Here is a 14997-nt window from a genome sequence, read left to right on the forward strand (position 1 = left end):
ACACTGATGAGTCAATTAGTGAGAGTGAGGCTGTGAGGCTGCAAGGCTAGGCGTGAGGGGCTGTTGGAGCCCCATAACTATCATAAACTGGTAGGCAGTGAGAGGTATTTAAAAGCTATAGTTGTGGGATCAGTTGTTTTACATGGTGCTGTGCAAAGAGGCAGCTCACAGTCTGTGTCTTGTTTTAATCATTAACCAACCTGCTCAATGAACAGAAGTGCCCACCTTGGGACAGGAAATGGGCTTTTGTACAAGTGCCTGTGACGCCCTTCCCTGGCTCTCCCTGTCAGGTTCCTACCTGCTCGTGGTTACTGCCTGTCACTAGGCACCACCAGGGACTCCACCAGTCCGGACTGTCCTTTTTTATGGTTTCTCTCCCCGCTCTAGCATAGACCTCACCAGATCCCCCTGCTAGGCAGCACCACCAGTCACGTCCTATAACCCGTATTCCCAGAGACTCTGCCTGAGTCTCTCTATCAGGTTACCTCTGTGACTGAGTGCTTAAGCTGTCCCACTCCCTTTGTATCAATGCAGATAATTCTGGTTTGCTCTGAATACTTGTGGTGTTATTCTTCCCTTCCCCGCTGCCACCATTTGTCACTCTTCAGCCTTGGTATTTACCTTACCCTCCCTTCTGGTCTGTGAAACCCCAGCCAGGGATCAGGCCTTTGGTAAACCAAATATATTTATTAAATAACAAAGATAACAAGATTTCTTTATAAAGGCACTTAAGCATATGGTTTCATCTATTCCTGAGGTACTGGTCTTAGTATTAATCCGAACTCCACCCTCTCCTCACATCCACCAACTCTCCACACAATCTCCTCTCAAAAACCCACCGTCCACACTCCACCTCACATCCACCCATTTATACTGTCAGCCATTTTAAACATTCAGCCAATCATCCAGCATTCTACTGCCCATTCACTCCCCCCTCCTCTTTCATTCCACTTACCCTGTATCTCCTATACAAACAGCACTTACCATATATACACTAATAGAGGAACATCACAGTGCCCCTTTGCACCTCTTTGAGGTATCCTACAAATACACATAAATGTTGTTCTGGTGATAATGGGATGAGGCGCTGCAGATTTTGTTGTTCATCTCACAGATCCTGGCATGCCCAAGAATAACACAGAATGGACTCTTCCCCTGTTATGTTATGGTTTATTTCTGTGCCGCCCTTTGGCCAAAAAGGCCCCAAGGCGGCTCACAAAAAATACAAATACAAAATACAAGTAAGAAAAGAACAGTACAATTTACAAAAAATTAATGCAAAACAACTCAAGATCTTCAAAAAGCAGTCACAACTGAAAGCCAAATACATTCATCTTCCTGGTAAAGGGCAGTCCCCAGAACGATGTCAGAAAGAGCAAGGCTGAGGGGACGAGGCAGGTGGAAAAGCTTGTCCCTCAGTTGGTCCCAGCACAATCTTACGCATGCAGCAGCCCCTGGCAGTAGAACAGCCTGAATGTGCTCCTTTGGGAGGAAGGGTGAGATAGAAATTTAAAATAAGTAAAATAAATTTTACAAGGTGCTGATTTTTTTTAATCCACAACCTACAAATTGCTCATTTTTTTCTCTTATCAAACCAACTTGTAGAACAGGAAAAATCCCTGTCAATGATGAGGAGCAAACTAATGTGCCTTATATCTATGCCATTGGAGATGTGCTGGAAGGCAAACTGGAACTGACACCGGTGGCAATTCAGGCAGGAAGGCTGTTGGTACGGAGGCTTTATGGTGAAGCAAAGACAAAGGTGAGTGAGCAGGTTTATCACTAGGACTGTCACCTGATTTAAAGACATCTTTGAGTGATCAATCTGTACAGGACTAAAAGTAGTTTGGAAGCAAAAGGCATGCTGTCTTTTTTTTTCCTGGATGAAGTATTTGTGTGTTACAGCAGGTGTTTCTCTGTGTGAGAAGAAGGGCTGCCTCTCTTAAGACTGCTTGCCTTTTGCACAATTTTATAAATATAATACTTGAAAAAATACCTTGTTACCCAATTAATCAAGGGAACCTTTTTAATTAGTGAAAAGCTTTTTAATTAATTTATCTAGCAATTGTTACTTAAATCTTACAGCCCTAGTTGTCGCCAAATAGCTATGGCTGCCCTGACTTTTAAATAGTGAGGAGGATTTTGATCAATATGAACAAGCCTGACTGCCATTTTCCTTAGACAGGGGGTCACGTAGACAATAGGGAATAGTGCTGTTATAAGAGAGTGAAGATGTGCCAAGGACACTGATATCGCAGGAATGGAGGGAGGATGGATGGTACAGGGGGCAGAGCATCATTGTAGCATTGTAACATAGAATAATGGAATGTAACTGTTGCCATGATTATGATGAAGGTAAAGGTATATAACTGTCTGTAACTAACCACCATTTTGAGGAAGAGAGTTGAGTCCTGTACTCTACTCTGGCTAAGCGCTTAGCTAAATAAACAACCTTAAAACAGGCTTTGGCTTCATTCTTAAGTCTCCTTCAAAAAGAACCCAGTCGTAAATTCCACGACAATACTATGCACTTTGTGAGTGAGTCTCATAGTACTGACTTGAGCTTTTATAAGGTGGGGTGAGCAGTTCACAGGGAAGCTCCAAATTCCTTCCTGATCCTTCTCCCTTTTGTGTGCCAGACTTGACTGGGCATGATAGCAGGAGCCCAAAAACTAGGTTGCTTGCCCTGGACCCCCCCCCATTTTAATTTGTTTTTAAAAATTGCTTATAGTGGATGCTGCAAAGCACAGTACCAGTGAGGAGCCATCCATCCATCGACTTAATTTGCTCAGGCACCTAAATATGCATATATACCTCTTAAATTAACATAGGAAAATCTTAAGTTTGTGTCATGGGCCTGTGTTCTGAGCCTTTTAAGTACCTAGCAACACTCCTGCATGATGATAGCTGCTGCCCCACCCTCATCCCCTACATTCTTGTTTTACATGATTGATAGTGCATTGGGCCAATGAGAGAAAGTCTTGTGTTGTTCATATGGGTTTTGATATTTCTTATGAATTTTAAAGCGTATTGTAGTTTCCTTGCTTCCAGGGCACATTAAACCAACAGTCTATGAGATGTTAAAGCTATCCTAGTGTTGTATTACTGACAGTGATGTTTCTGAGATCTGTGACAAAAACATATTTTTTTTGACAGTGTGACTATGTGAATGTTCCCACCACTGTATTCACTCCTTTGGAGTATGGTGCCTGTGGTTACTCAGAAGAAAAAGCTATAGAGACATTTGGGATAGACAATATTGAGGTAATCCTTAAAATCACATACAACATAAAGCCTGCGTTGTGCCCATCTTCTTCTTCTTCTTATGCTTATTCTTACATGTGTGCATGTATATGAGCCTCAGATTTTTGTTTTGAATCCTACTGTCTTCAGCAGGAATAGCCAATGTGGTGCCCTCTGATGTTGGACAACAACTCCCATCATCCCTGTCCATTGGCCTTATTAGCTGGGGCTGATGGAAGCTGCAGTCCAGAAACATCTGGAGGGCTCCATGTTGACTACCCCAGTCTGCAGTGACCAAGAGCAAATGCAGGAACATCATCTAGTCTTCCTCAAGGTTGGCTTCACAATTACATGTCACACAGTTGCTTCACTTAGGTTGGTGTGTCTAGCAGCAGGCCTCTGTCTAAAAACGCATGCGCGAGCATAGCTTAGTGGCAGAACATCTGTCTTGTATGTTGAAGATCCCAGGTTCAGTCCCCACCATCTCCTACTATGTCTGGGAATGTCCCGTCTGAAACACTGGAGAATTGCTGCCCGTCAGTCTAAACAGTACTGAGCTAGATGGACCAATGTTCTGACTTGGTATAAGGCAGCTTCCTATGTTCATTATGCATGTGAGCAAATGTTAAAAGATGCAAGTGCGTCATTCAAGCTTCGTATATTTGTTGAGGGAAATACCAGTATAACACAGGTGTATATATCACGGTTATGTTTTGCTGTGTATAGTGTGGAGCTGCCCTACCAAAGCCTGCATTTGGTCAGGTGGCTATGTTTGGCCTGTGAGAGAGCATCCCTGAAATGCTTCTTTTCTCTTCCCATCTCACAGCCAAGGTTGCCTGGGTATTTAGGCTTCATTGCCTTTTGTGACACTATACCACTGTCATTTTGTACCTATTTGTATTACTCATCCAGCACTATCTGACAAGTAGTGGCTGCACATTCCATGCTGTACATTCAAGAATGCCTAAGAGGTGACTGGCCTTTATATCAAGGCAAGACTTACAGCTGTATCCGTTGACGAGTTCCACAGCACTTGAGGATCTATGAGCCCTGTGCCACCATGTGTAATAAGCCTAGGAAACAAATGCGAAGAGTCATTTTGGGCATGCAAAAGCAAACAACCAGCACACTTATCGAGAGGACACATGACAGAGCTACAGTTCAGGGAGCAGGAAAGCATTGTGGCCAAACTCTGGAGAATGGAGGGAGGAGATGAATTTTGGTCATGATAAGCCACATTTCTATGTGCATTCACATAATTTGGTGAGCATCTCCCTAGTCCAAGGATTATGAGTGCTCCTGACTTTAGTGGAGAGGTCCTATTCCACCCAGTATTGCCATTCATTCACCAGTTAAAGATAAATGGTATTTACTTAAATCTGGGCCTGTTTTTGCCTTATTTTTACTTCCTCTTAAGTATTCAGGACTGGTTCATATAATCCATTGTATTGGTTTAATTTTTATTACTTAGTTTCGGGGGGGGGGAATCTGCACAAACACTTAAATGCCTTCATTTCTTTCCCAGGTTTACCATAGCTACTTCTGGCCACTGGAATGGACAGTCCCATCCCGGGACAACAACAAATGCTATGCAAAGATCATCTGCAATATTCCAGAGAAGGTAACTGATGGTAGTGTGCAGCTAATTCATGGCTGTTTCTCAGAGTTATCAGCATCCTAAAGGAGCAAGAAGACTTAATTTTTTTAAGATGTTGATTTCTGTGTGCATTGTGATATACTATGATACAATTTTTGACAGAATGATACCTGACCTGAGGTGCTAGCAGAATTTGTGTCATCTTCATACATCCAATTTGAAATGGCGTTTGGACTTTGGATAAAGCTCCTCTCTTGTTTTGGCAAACAAATGTTAGCTTGAAAGCATTGGCTGGTTAAAAAACACCCACAAATCCAGCTCTAAATTAACAGCGTCTTTGTAACTGAATTAATAATACCTTAGCTAGACTTAACAGTCATTAAGCAGTATCCCTCTTTTGTCTTTGTTCAAGATAATATCTGGTTAATAGTTGTAGATGCCTTAGTTTGTGCGGGCTAGAATCCAAAGAATTGTGGGGAAAGCAGATCCTTCTGCCTTTATCTCAGGCTGCTTTTGAAATGGAGGGGTGTCTCTAAAGCAATTTCTGACAGGGCAGGGGAGCCTACTGTTCAAAGGAAAAAGAGGCTCTGGATCCTAGCCATGGTATTCATCTTGTTTATTTTGATCAAGTTTTCTAATCTTGATGAGTGTTATTTTATTTCACCCATTTATCTCAATCTTGGACTTCTGAGTAGGGAGCAGGGATTTCTGGAACTGTGCAGAAACTAAGGCCAGTCCTAAAATATGTGGGCTGCAATGAAAAATAGAAGCTATTTGTTTAGGCCAATGTGAGGAACCTGTGGCCCTTCAGAAATAGCTGAACTACAACTCCCATCGTTCCTGGCCTTGCTGCCTGGGACCTCTGAGAGTCGAGAGTCCAACAATACCGGGAGAGCTACTGGTTCCTGGTTTAGTTCGTACCCAGTGTTCATATCTAGTTCTGCTTTCAGAATGCAATGCTAAACACTCAAGCCAAAATACTTAGGTAGCATATATTTGCACTGGTCTGTTAACATGAATTTGGTGTTATCAGTTTACCCAATAATGTTTTTTCTTAGCTATTATGAACAACATTTTCCTGCAGTAGTCATGAGACTGTGACAGCCAGGCCTGAAATATCTGGAACCCTCTGCAGCTTCCAGCATGTTTATATCATTGTTTTTTCATTGGCATGTCATCTCATGATGAAGAAGTTGACCGTACACTCGTACCTTCGGGGATGGGGCGGGAGGGCTCCCTACCATGCAACTCCTCATAGCCTTTTTTGGTGTGGTAAACAGCTCTGCTGTTCAAATACTGGTATGCACTCTACAGCAGGACAGTTCTTACCAACTGCAGATGTAGTGAAGTTGATTTTCAGCCAACCACCTCAGTTGGGTTTGTCTCACAGGCTACATTTGCTCACCACAGTAAACACTGGTCTACTGTGAATTCACAGGTCACTTCTGCTTCACTCCTCCTCTAATATAAATGGGAGCATCAAGCCACAATGATTGGCTTAGCATTACACCTTAACAGTGGATTGCTTTGAGTGACCCAAACTACAATTCACACTTAAGATGTCATGCTGAGCCAAGAATTGCATTTTTCAGAAGTCTCTTGTGTGTTTGTGGTAAACCGTCATGAACCCACTGAATTTTCCTGCATACAAAAACATTCTCTGCTCCAATGAGGCCAGCTCTGCTGTTGGGGACAGTGAGGCAGGTGCCTTGGGCAGCAAATGCTGGGAGGTGGGGTGGTGACATTCCTCCTGGGATCCCTATACTAGCCTGCTCTGTACCCCCACCCACCCATGCTAACCTGCTATCTTCTGTTGTGATGATAGGCACAGTCCTGTTGCATGTTTTGAAGTAAGTTTCAGCTCCCAGTCCATTTGGATTCTATTTGTGGGACTCTGGGTAGGGTGCAATCTTTTCCTTTGCCACCGGCAGCAACATTCTTTGGGCTGGTCCTGTACCACAGCGGTAGGGAACCTCAGGCCCAAGGACCGTATACGACCCTCCAAACCTCTCTGGGCCTCTGGACTCTCCCCAGCTCACACTTCTCACTGGCCTGCTTCGCATCCCAAATGTGTTATTTCCTGGCTGGAATGCGTCCTTAAACTCCAACAGTGGCTCTTGTTTGTCTAGACCAGCCTTTCCCAACTAGTGGGCCACCAGATGTTGTTGGACCACAACTCCCATCAGCCTCAGCCAGCATTGCCAATGGTCAGGAAAGATGGGAGTTGTGGTCCAACAACATCTGGTGGCCCACTAGTTGGGAAAGGCTGGTCTAGACGGAGGATATTAAAGGGTTATGTGAGTGTATGTGGACACTAGGCTACTGTACCAAGATAAAATGTTCCCTCATTGCTCTGCCCACTTTTGCCTTTGGTTCTACCCACCACTGGCATGTGGCCCTGAGAAGGTTGCTCAGAAGGGAATGCGGCCTTCAGGCTGAAAAATGTCTCCCTCCCTCTTGTCGGACATAGAAAATGAGTATCCTGGGAGAAGGCTAGGCTGGAACGTTTCTCTTTAACATCTGGCTTTCTGTGTGAGGAATGTTTTTTGTAAAAAGGAACATTCAGACATGCGAGTGCCCATGTGCAACCTGAAGTGTATAGTCAAGAAACAGGTTTATCTCTATATCTGCTATTGATGAAAACTAGACCTTAGATATGGCTATACTAGAAATTTTCTCACAAGTGTGGCTTTCCACCCAATGCCGTAAACCCTATTTAAGAGTTAAAAAAACATGAGAGCTTAAATTGGGGAGGGAGAGCAGGCCACTCGTGTTGCAAGTGTGCTTGCTCCATCCCTGGCCTTCCTGCGCTGGGCGGGGAGTTCTGAAGAGAGCTTGTAAATACATTTGGCAGAACATGCCTGATCGAGAATCCTGATCATAAAGCAACTGTTCCTTCTGGGAGGGTTGGGCTGGGATAGCCATGTGCAGGGCCATGGGGGGGGGAGTTGCTGCCATGTGTTCACCCCCTTCCCCAATTCATGTTCTTTTGAACACTTGAATAGGGCTAAACAAATACTCCTTTTAGAATTAAATAAGAGAGCCAGTGTGGTGTAGTGGTTAAGGTGTTGGACTACGACCTGGGAGACCAGGGTTCGAATCCCCACATAGCCATGAAGCTCACTGGGTGACCTTGGGCCAGTCACTGCCTCTCAGCCTCAGAGGAAGGTAAAGGACAACCTCCCTCTAAATACAGCTTACCATGAAAACCCTATTCATAGGGTCACCATAAATTGGAATCGACTTGAAGGCATTTCTATTTATCCATGGCTGATACAGATTACCTTAGTTACAGATTATGACCTCCCTATGCTTTTCATAAAATACCTTTTTAGTGAAACAGTGTTGCAGAGCCAGAATAAGGGAGTGTGCTATTAGAGTTGCTTATAGTGGAGTTCAAAGGCTGCGGTCCTGTGCACGCTTACCTTGGAGCAAGTCTCATTGAACTCACTGGAGCTTCAGTCTGAGTAAACTTGCACAGGGTTGTGCTGAAGATGTATTTCAAACCTGCTGACACTGGGGTGGTTCAGACATAACACCAAACCATAGTTTAGTGTTATGGATCTGAATCTGAGATTCACACACTCCATTCTGTCCTTCATTTCTTGATTGTATGCAGTCCATTTTGTCCAAAGTGGCAAACTGATTTGTCTTAAACTAGGGAAGGAAAGAATTGCTATATGTGAAGGGAGGAGGCAATGCGCTAAACTGAAGTTCTAGCTTGGCTTGTTCACACAGTGCCAAACCGGTGGGTTGACATTACATCCAACCCAGCGATGCGCAGATTTCAGGCTTATTGGATCTAGTACATCTTTTACTAGAACCCCAAGATCTACCAACAAGAGCCACATGCATAAGTTAAAGAGCATGGTGTCCTGAGCAAATTCCGAGCCTAGGAATTTTTCAGTACCAGGACTGAGCTCATGGTCCTTTCACAAAAGTCTGCTCTTGGTTAACCCAGGCTTTCTTTATTTCACCAGCCTAATTTAAGGAGGGGAAAGTGCCCTTGTTGTTGCTATTGCTAAACAATTGGGAATTGGAAACTGTTGTCGATCCTACTGCAAGTCACTCAGAGATCTAGTAGTAGATCTTGATCTACCTTCTGCCCACATCTGACCATTGTAGTTTCGGCAACTGAAAGCTTTTTATGTAGAATATTTGTAACTGGAAATTATTATATTGCATTGTAAATCACCTCATGATGTCAGAAGTGATTAGAGGTGGTGGTGGTGATAATATTTTAGAAGCACAGAGATCAGCTGAAATCACTGTTTTTCATGTTTTTAGACTTTTTTCTTTTGTCGAATTAAATTCAATTTCCATTTGATATATATTAATATAGAAAATGTAAACCAGAACAATATTTTCTTTATATAGTCCAAGAAAGGCTTACTGTTGTCATCTTCTGTATACTCGAACCTCAGAGTATTTATACCAATTGGGTTAGAATGTGTCCCTTCGGACAGGTATCCAAATACCAAAAAAAAAAATAGATTGGAAGGATATTTAATTACAGTTCTTTCAGGTATAAGTAATCTCTGGACAGTCTAAAGAAAATAATTGTACCAGGCTATGGTGTGTGAAGCTCTTGTTTCTCTTGTTCTTTAGGAGCGCATTATTGGTTTCCATTTGCTTGGTCCGAATGCTGGAGAAATAACCCAGGGATTTGCAGCGGCCCTAAAATGTGGAATAACAAAAGAACAATTAGACAACACGATAGGAATTCATCCAGTCTGTGCAGAGGTGCGTAGTGGCTTTGGTTTACAAAGAAGTGATATTGTTCACTCTCGTAAGATGTCTTTCCTGGGATTATAGAACTGTAGCAATTTTGTTTTCAAGATAATTGTCTTCTGTCCTATTCCCATGAGATGCTGCAATGAGATGGGAAGCAACATAACTTAGTGGTAGGGCACAAGCTTTACATACAAAAAGTCCCAGGTTCAGCCTTCGGTATCTCCAGGTAGATCAGGGGAAAATCCTCTGGTCTGAAACCCTGGAGAGCCACTGCCAATTGGTGTAGACAACACTGAACTAGAATTTACTGTATATTTTGGAAAGTTGTTTGTCGCTTTGTCTATATTTGGATACAACTTGACACCATTTTGAATCAAGATGGGAGACTGAATCTTTCAAAACTGCACTGATTTTTTGTTCTGGAATTCCCAAGCAACACCGGGCACTTTACACTAGTGACTTAATAGTCTGAATCGGTATGAGGTAGCTGAAAACCAGGTGTTTAAAGTAGCCTACCATTCCCCTAGGCCTGTCATTAGGGCTGGCCCCAAACATCATGCTCTCTGAGGCCAAGGACAGTATGGCAGCTCTCCCCATTGCAAGTCCAAGCTGGTGAACTGGCAGCAGTGGAGGCTAATTCATTAGGGCAAATGAGGCATTGCCCCACCAACCTCAGTCTGTCATTAGCCAGCCCGGACCTGCTTGCCTTTTTATTTACAACCTCCCTAGGCAGGAGGGGATTCTGGCCATCAGCTGCCACCTCCTCTTTAGTCTCAGTGTTGCCCTTTGTAGAACTCAGCAGGGAGGAGGTTGGGGACAGAGCTAGAATTTGCTGGCTCTGCCTGTCCTTGGCTCTGTCTCCACTTACTGTTTGGGCTCACTGCCTTCTGCCTCACCAGTCCCAATGGGCACCAGCTACCACTTGACCGGCATTTGACTCTTGACGTTATGCTTTACCGTTTCGTTAAAGAAGGGGTAGTTGGAGAGAGGCCCTGCGATGGAAGTAGGCCCTGAGTAGAAGTATTTACACAACATTTACCGTATGATGCACAAGAGAGAGCAGGCCTTCGTATTAGTTTTTCCTCCACATTTGAATACTGAGATTAGTTGTGTTTTTTAAAGAATTGTATGATTGATGATATAGGTTCAAATTAAATGCAATTTTTTAAAAAATGAGTTGTGTGGGCGGTGTTTCTTTTCCTCCCCTCTGCAGGTTGCATTCATTATTATTTTTCTGCAGATGTAGGGTTCAAATAACAAAATATTTGAAATTGCTAGGATGATAATGTTGAACGATTGCTTTATGCAACTAATGTGGTGAACACGCCATAAAAAATTAGAGGTCAAAGGTTGCATGAAAATGACTGCATTTACTATTTTGCAGTATAATAATAATAGGAACATAAGAAGCTGCCTTATATCGAATCAGACTGTTGGTCTATCTGGCTCAGTATTGTCTACACTGATTGGCAGTGGCTCTCCAGGGTTTCAGGCTCTCCCAGTCGAACCTGGAGATGCCAGGGATTGAACCTGTACCCTTCTGCATGCAAAGCAGATGCTCTACCCCTTAGCTATGGCCCATTCAGTAGTAGTAGTAATAATAATTTTAAAACTGATTGTGCAATTTTTATGTTTTAAAGGGGGTATGAATACATGATACTCCTTGCATACAGAGCAGTTGCAGCCTGCTGAACGTTCATTCTTGCTTTCTGCAGGAGCTTTGAGCTTATTTGCATAGCTAACGTGTGCAGATGCTCTGTTCTGCTCTCAATTTATGCTCCCTTAGAGATGACTTTGATGCTAGCTAATTACTAGCTTTGAACCATTTAGACTGAAGTGGATTTGATTTCCTGTAATCCTCCTACCTATACTTATACGTCTGCAAAACAAAGCTAGCAGTTGTCCAATAAACCTTAACTAAAGGCAGCTTACCACATTTCCTGTAATTTGCTTTTCAGTGTGCTCTCTAAACTAGGAACTAAAAATCATCCTAAGGGTGAAAGTCTTACATGACACCTGTGAAGACCATTTATACCCAACAGAGAGCCACAATTGCTCAGACCATTTCTGACGCAGAAGCTTACATAGCAGGGATGGGGAGCCTGTGGACCTCCCAGATGTTGGTGGACTCCAAACTCCCATCAGCCCCAGCAAGCATGAGAAATGGACAGGGGTTATGGGAATTGTAGTCCAACAGCACTTGGCGGGCCACTGGTTCGCCATCCCTGTTTTATAGGGGATCAGGGAGTATCATGAAGCTGAATGTTGGAAGATTCAAGTCAGGCAAAAGGAAGTACTTCACACAGCGCATAGTTAAACTATGGATGGCCACTAACATCGATGGCTTTAAAAGAAGATTAGTCAAATTCATGGAGGACATGGCTATCAGTAACTACTAGCTATAGTAGCTATGTTTACCTCCACTGTCAGAGGCAGCATATTGTTTAATGCCAGTTTCTGGGAATTGCAAGTGAAGAGAGTGCTGTTGCACTCACGTCTACCAATCTGGCCGCTGCATTTTGCACAAGCTGCAGTTTCCAAACAGTCTTCAAAGGCAGCCCCACGTAGAGCGCATTGCAGTAATCTAATTTAGAGGTTACCAGAACATGGACAACTGAAGCCAGATTATCCCTGTCCAGATAGGGACGTAGTTGGGCCACCAACTGAAGTTGGTAGAAGGCACTCCGTGCCACTGAGGCTACCTGAGCCTCAAGTGACAGAGATGATTCTAGGAGAACCCCCAAGCTACGAACCTGCTCCTTCAGGGGGAGTGCAACCCCATCCAGGACAGGTTGGACATCCACCATCTGGTCAGAAGAACCACCTACTAGCAGCATCTCAGTCTTGTCTGGATTGAGCCTCAGTTTATTAGCCCTCATCCCGTCCATTGTCGCAGCCAGGCACCGGTTCAGCACATTGACAGCCTCACCGGAAGAAGATGAAAAGGAGAAATAGAGCTGCGTGTCATCAGCATACTGATGGCAAGGCACTCCAAAGCTCCGGATGACTGCACCCAATGGTTTCATGTAGATGTTGAACAGCATGGGGGACAGAACTGACCCCTGCGGAACCCCATACTGGAGAGTCCAGGGTGCCAAGCAATGTTCCCCAAGCACCACCTTCTGGAGGCGACCTGCCAAGTAGAAGTGGAACCACCACAATGCAGTACCTCCCACTTCCAACTCAGCCAGTCTCCCCAGAAGGATACCATAGTCGATGGTATCAAACGCCGCTGAGAGATCAAGGAGAATCAACAGAGTCACACTCCCCCTGTCTCTCTCCCAACAAAGGTCATCATACAGGGCGACCAAGGCTGTTTCTGTGCCAAAACCAGGCCTGAAACCCGACTGAAATGGATCCAGATAATCGGTCTCATCCAAGAGTGTCTGGAGCTGGCCCGCAACCACTCGTTCAAGGACCTTGCCCAGGAATGGAACATTTGCTACCGGCCTATAGTTAAGATTTTCTGGGTCCCGGGAGGGTTTCTTCAGGAGTGGTCTCACTACCGCCTCTTTCAGGCAGCCAGGGAGCACCCCCTCTCGCAGAGAGGCATTAATCACCTCTCTGGCCCAGCCAGCTGTTCCATCCCTGCTAGCTTTTATTAGCCAAGGAGGGCAAAGATCCGGCACAGAAGTGGTTGCACGAACCTGTCCAAGCACCTTGTCAATGTCCTCAGTCTTACCTCTTCCTGGTATCTTAATTAGATAAAGATCTTATCTTATAAAGATAAGAGGCACTTATGGTGAAAAGCCATGTGACTTCCCCTTAATTTCCTTTTTATTTGTCAGGTCAGTAACCTTGAAAGAGGGCAAGAAAGCAGGACTGTTGTATGATGAGAGCACTTAGGGTATCTAAGACCTTGGAGAACTAGGACAAGGGACCCCAAGGGGACAAGTCTTTGACAGCTTTGATGTCATAAGAACATCAAAGTTGTTAGCAGTGGTTCTGCAAGACCACACATCCCATGGTCAACCAATGCAGCGTAATGGCAGGGAATGGACTAGCCTTGAGTTCTTTCCACCTAAAAGTTCTCCCCAGCATAATCCAAATGTTTTCTTCTCCACTCCACCCACCCCATTTTCTTTGCTTTATAGGTATTCACCACATTATCTGTGACGAAGCGTTCAGGTGGGGATATCGCTCAGTCTGGATGCTGAGGTTAAGCTCACCCACTGTTTGCTGTTGCCAAAGACTGGCTTTCATCACCATTGCTAACTCCTGAAGGGCAAAGGAAAGCATCTAGAAACAAACATCAGCAAACAACGTCCATTGACATCCGCTCTCCAACCCATGAGTGAAGAACGTTGAGAACTGCTTAGTTACCGGTGGTGATTGAACAAAAGGCAATGGATGCGACAGTGGGATGGTTCCATTATCAAGAGGCTGCTTGGCAAGGCATTATCCAAGATGCTTCCATGAAGTCACAGTCTAAAACCAGCTTTTTCTGGTAGGCAGTGATGGAAAGATTGCTGGCACAGCTTGAGACAAACTCTTTTCCCCTCCTGGAATGAAGGCATTCCTCAAAGTGACATCCCCATTTCCTCAGATTGTTATGAAGTAGTCCACAACATGTAGTAGCACACTTGCAAGCCCTGTTCTATAGGGGGCATTGCATCATCTCTCTAGACTTGTACAAGTCTAGCCTGTGAAGGAGTGTGTGTGTGTGTGTCCGCGTGTGCATTATGCATAGTTCTAAGAAGCAACTTTCACTTCCCTTTTTTTCTATCTAGAGCAGCTGATCAGTGTGGCTCCCCAAATTCCATCAATCAAAGATTAAATACGCCATCACTTTTTTTTAAAGATGTCATACAACTATGATGCCAGCTGCATTGTTGAGTCACTCAAGTGAAATGTTTTCCCTCTTTCCTCAGTACAGCTAATCCTCTGTGAATTTGTTTATAGATGAGATTATTAAAAATTATATTTTGAGATACTTTATAAATCTTTTCCTGAATTCTGTCCCTGTTAAGTGTTCTCTGTAGTTAATGAAAACAAAAGTAAAAATAAATTTTTGGTGTCCTGGAAATTCATGATGTTTTAAAATCTGCTATATTTGCATTTTCTGTGTCCATCAGCTTGTTCACATAGCAGCGTTTCCTGTCCTTGGGATTTGGAGAAATTGTGGGATCTGTGCTGTGAAAAGACCTTTCCTTCCTTTCAAGATAGCCCTGTGGAAGCAGCTGTGCAGACTCCACACCCTGTTTTGATTTATAGTTGGGAGTTGTGGCTCTATTAGCCATTTACCCTAATCCAGCTAGGGGGCAATATATGTGTACAAATCTTTATCTTAACCGGGTGAAGAACCATGCATGCAAAAAGTTGCTCTGTGGACAAGTTAACGGTCCACTCCCACTGCCAGCCCTGTATGCACAAAGATCCAGTCAGAAAATTGGCAGTAGCGCACCAGTCAGCTGTTCAAGAGG

At 43.9% G+C, this 14997-nt stretch overlaps 1 protein-coding gene across 6 annotated transcripts in view; it reads left to right on the forward strand.

Moving 5' to 3' along the window:
* TXNRD1 (thioredoxin reductase 1) overlaps positions 1–14600 on the forward strand; it is a 35302-nt gene extending 20702 nt beyond the window's left edge. For all 6 annotated transcript variants that reach the window (XM_061638893.1, XM_061638895.1, XM_061638896.1 and 3 more), the window contains 5 exons: positions 1606–1762; positions 3157–3264; positions 4769–4864; positions 9449–9583; positions 13669–14600. In XM_061638893.1, the coding sequence (XP_061494877.1) occupies positions 1606–1762; positions 3157–3264; positions 4769–4864; positions 9449–9583; positions 13669–13731 (559 nt within the window). In that variant the 3' untranslated portion in view covers positions 13732–14600. The remainder of the gene's footprint in view (positions 1–1605; positions 1763–3156; positions 3265–4768; positions 4865–9448; positions 9584–13668) is intronic.
* Positions 14601–14997: the final 397 nt, after the last annotated feature.

The sequence above is a fragment of the Rhineura floridana genome, chromosome 8 (assembly GCF_030035675.1).
Source record: "Rhineura floridana isolate rRhiFlo1 chromosome 8, rRhiFlo1.hap2, whole genome shotgun sequence".
Lineage (NCBI taxonomy): Eukaryota > Metazoa > Chordata > Lepidosauria > Squamata > Rhineuridae > Rhineura > Rhineura floridana.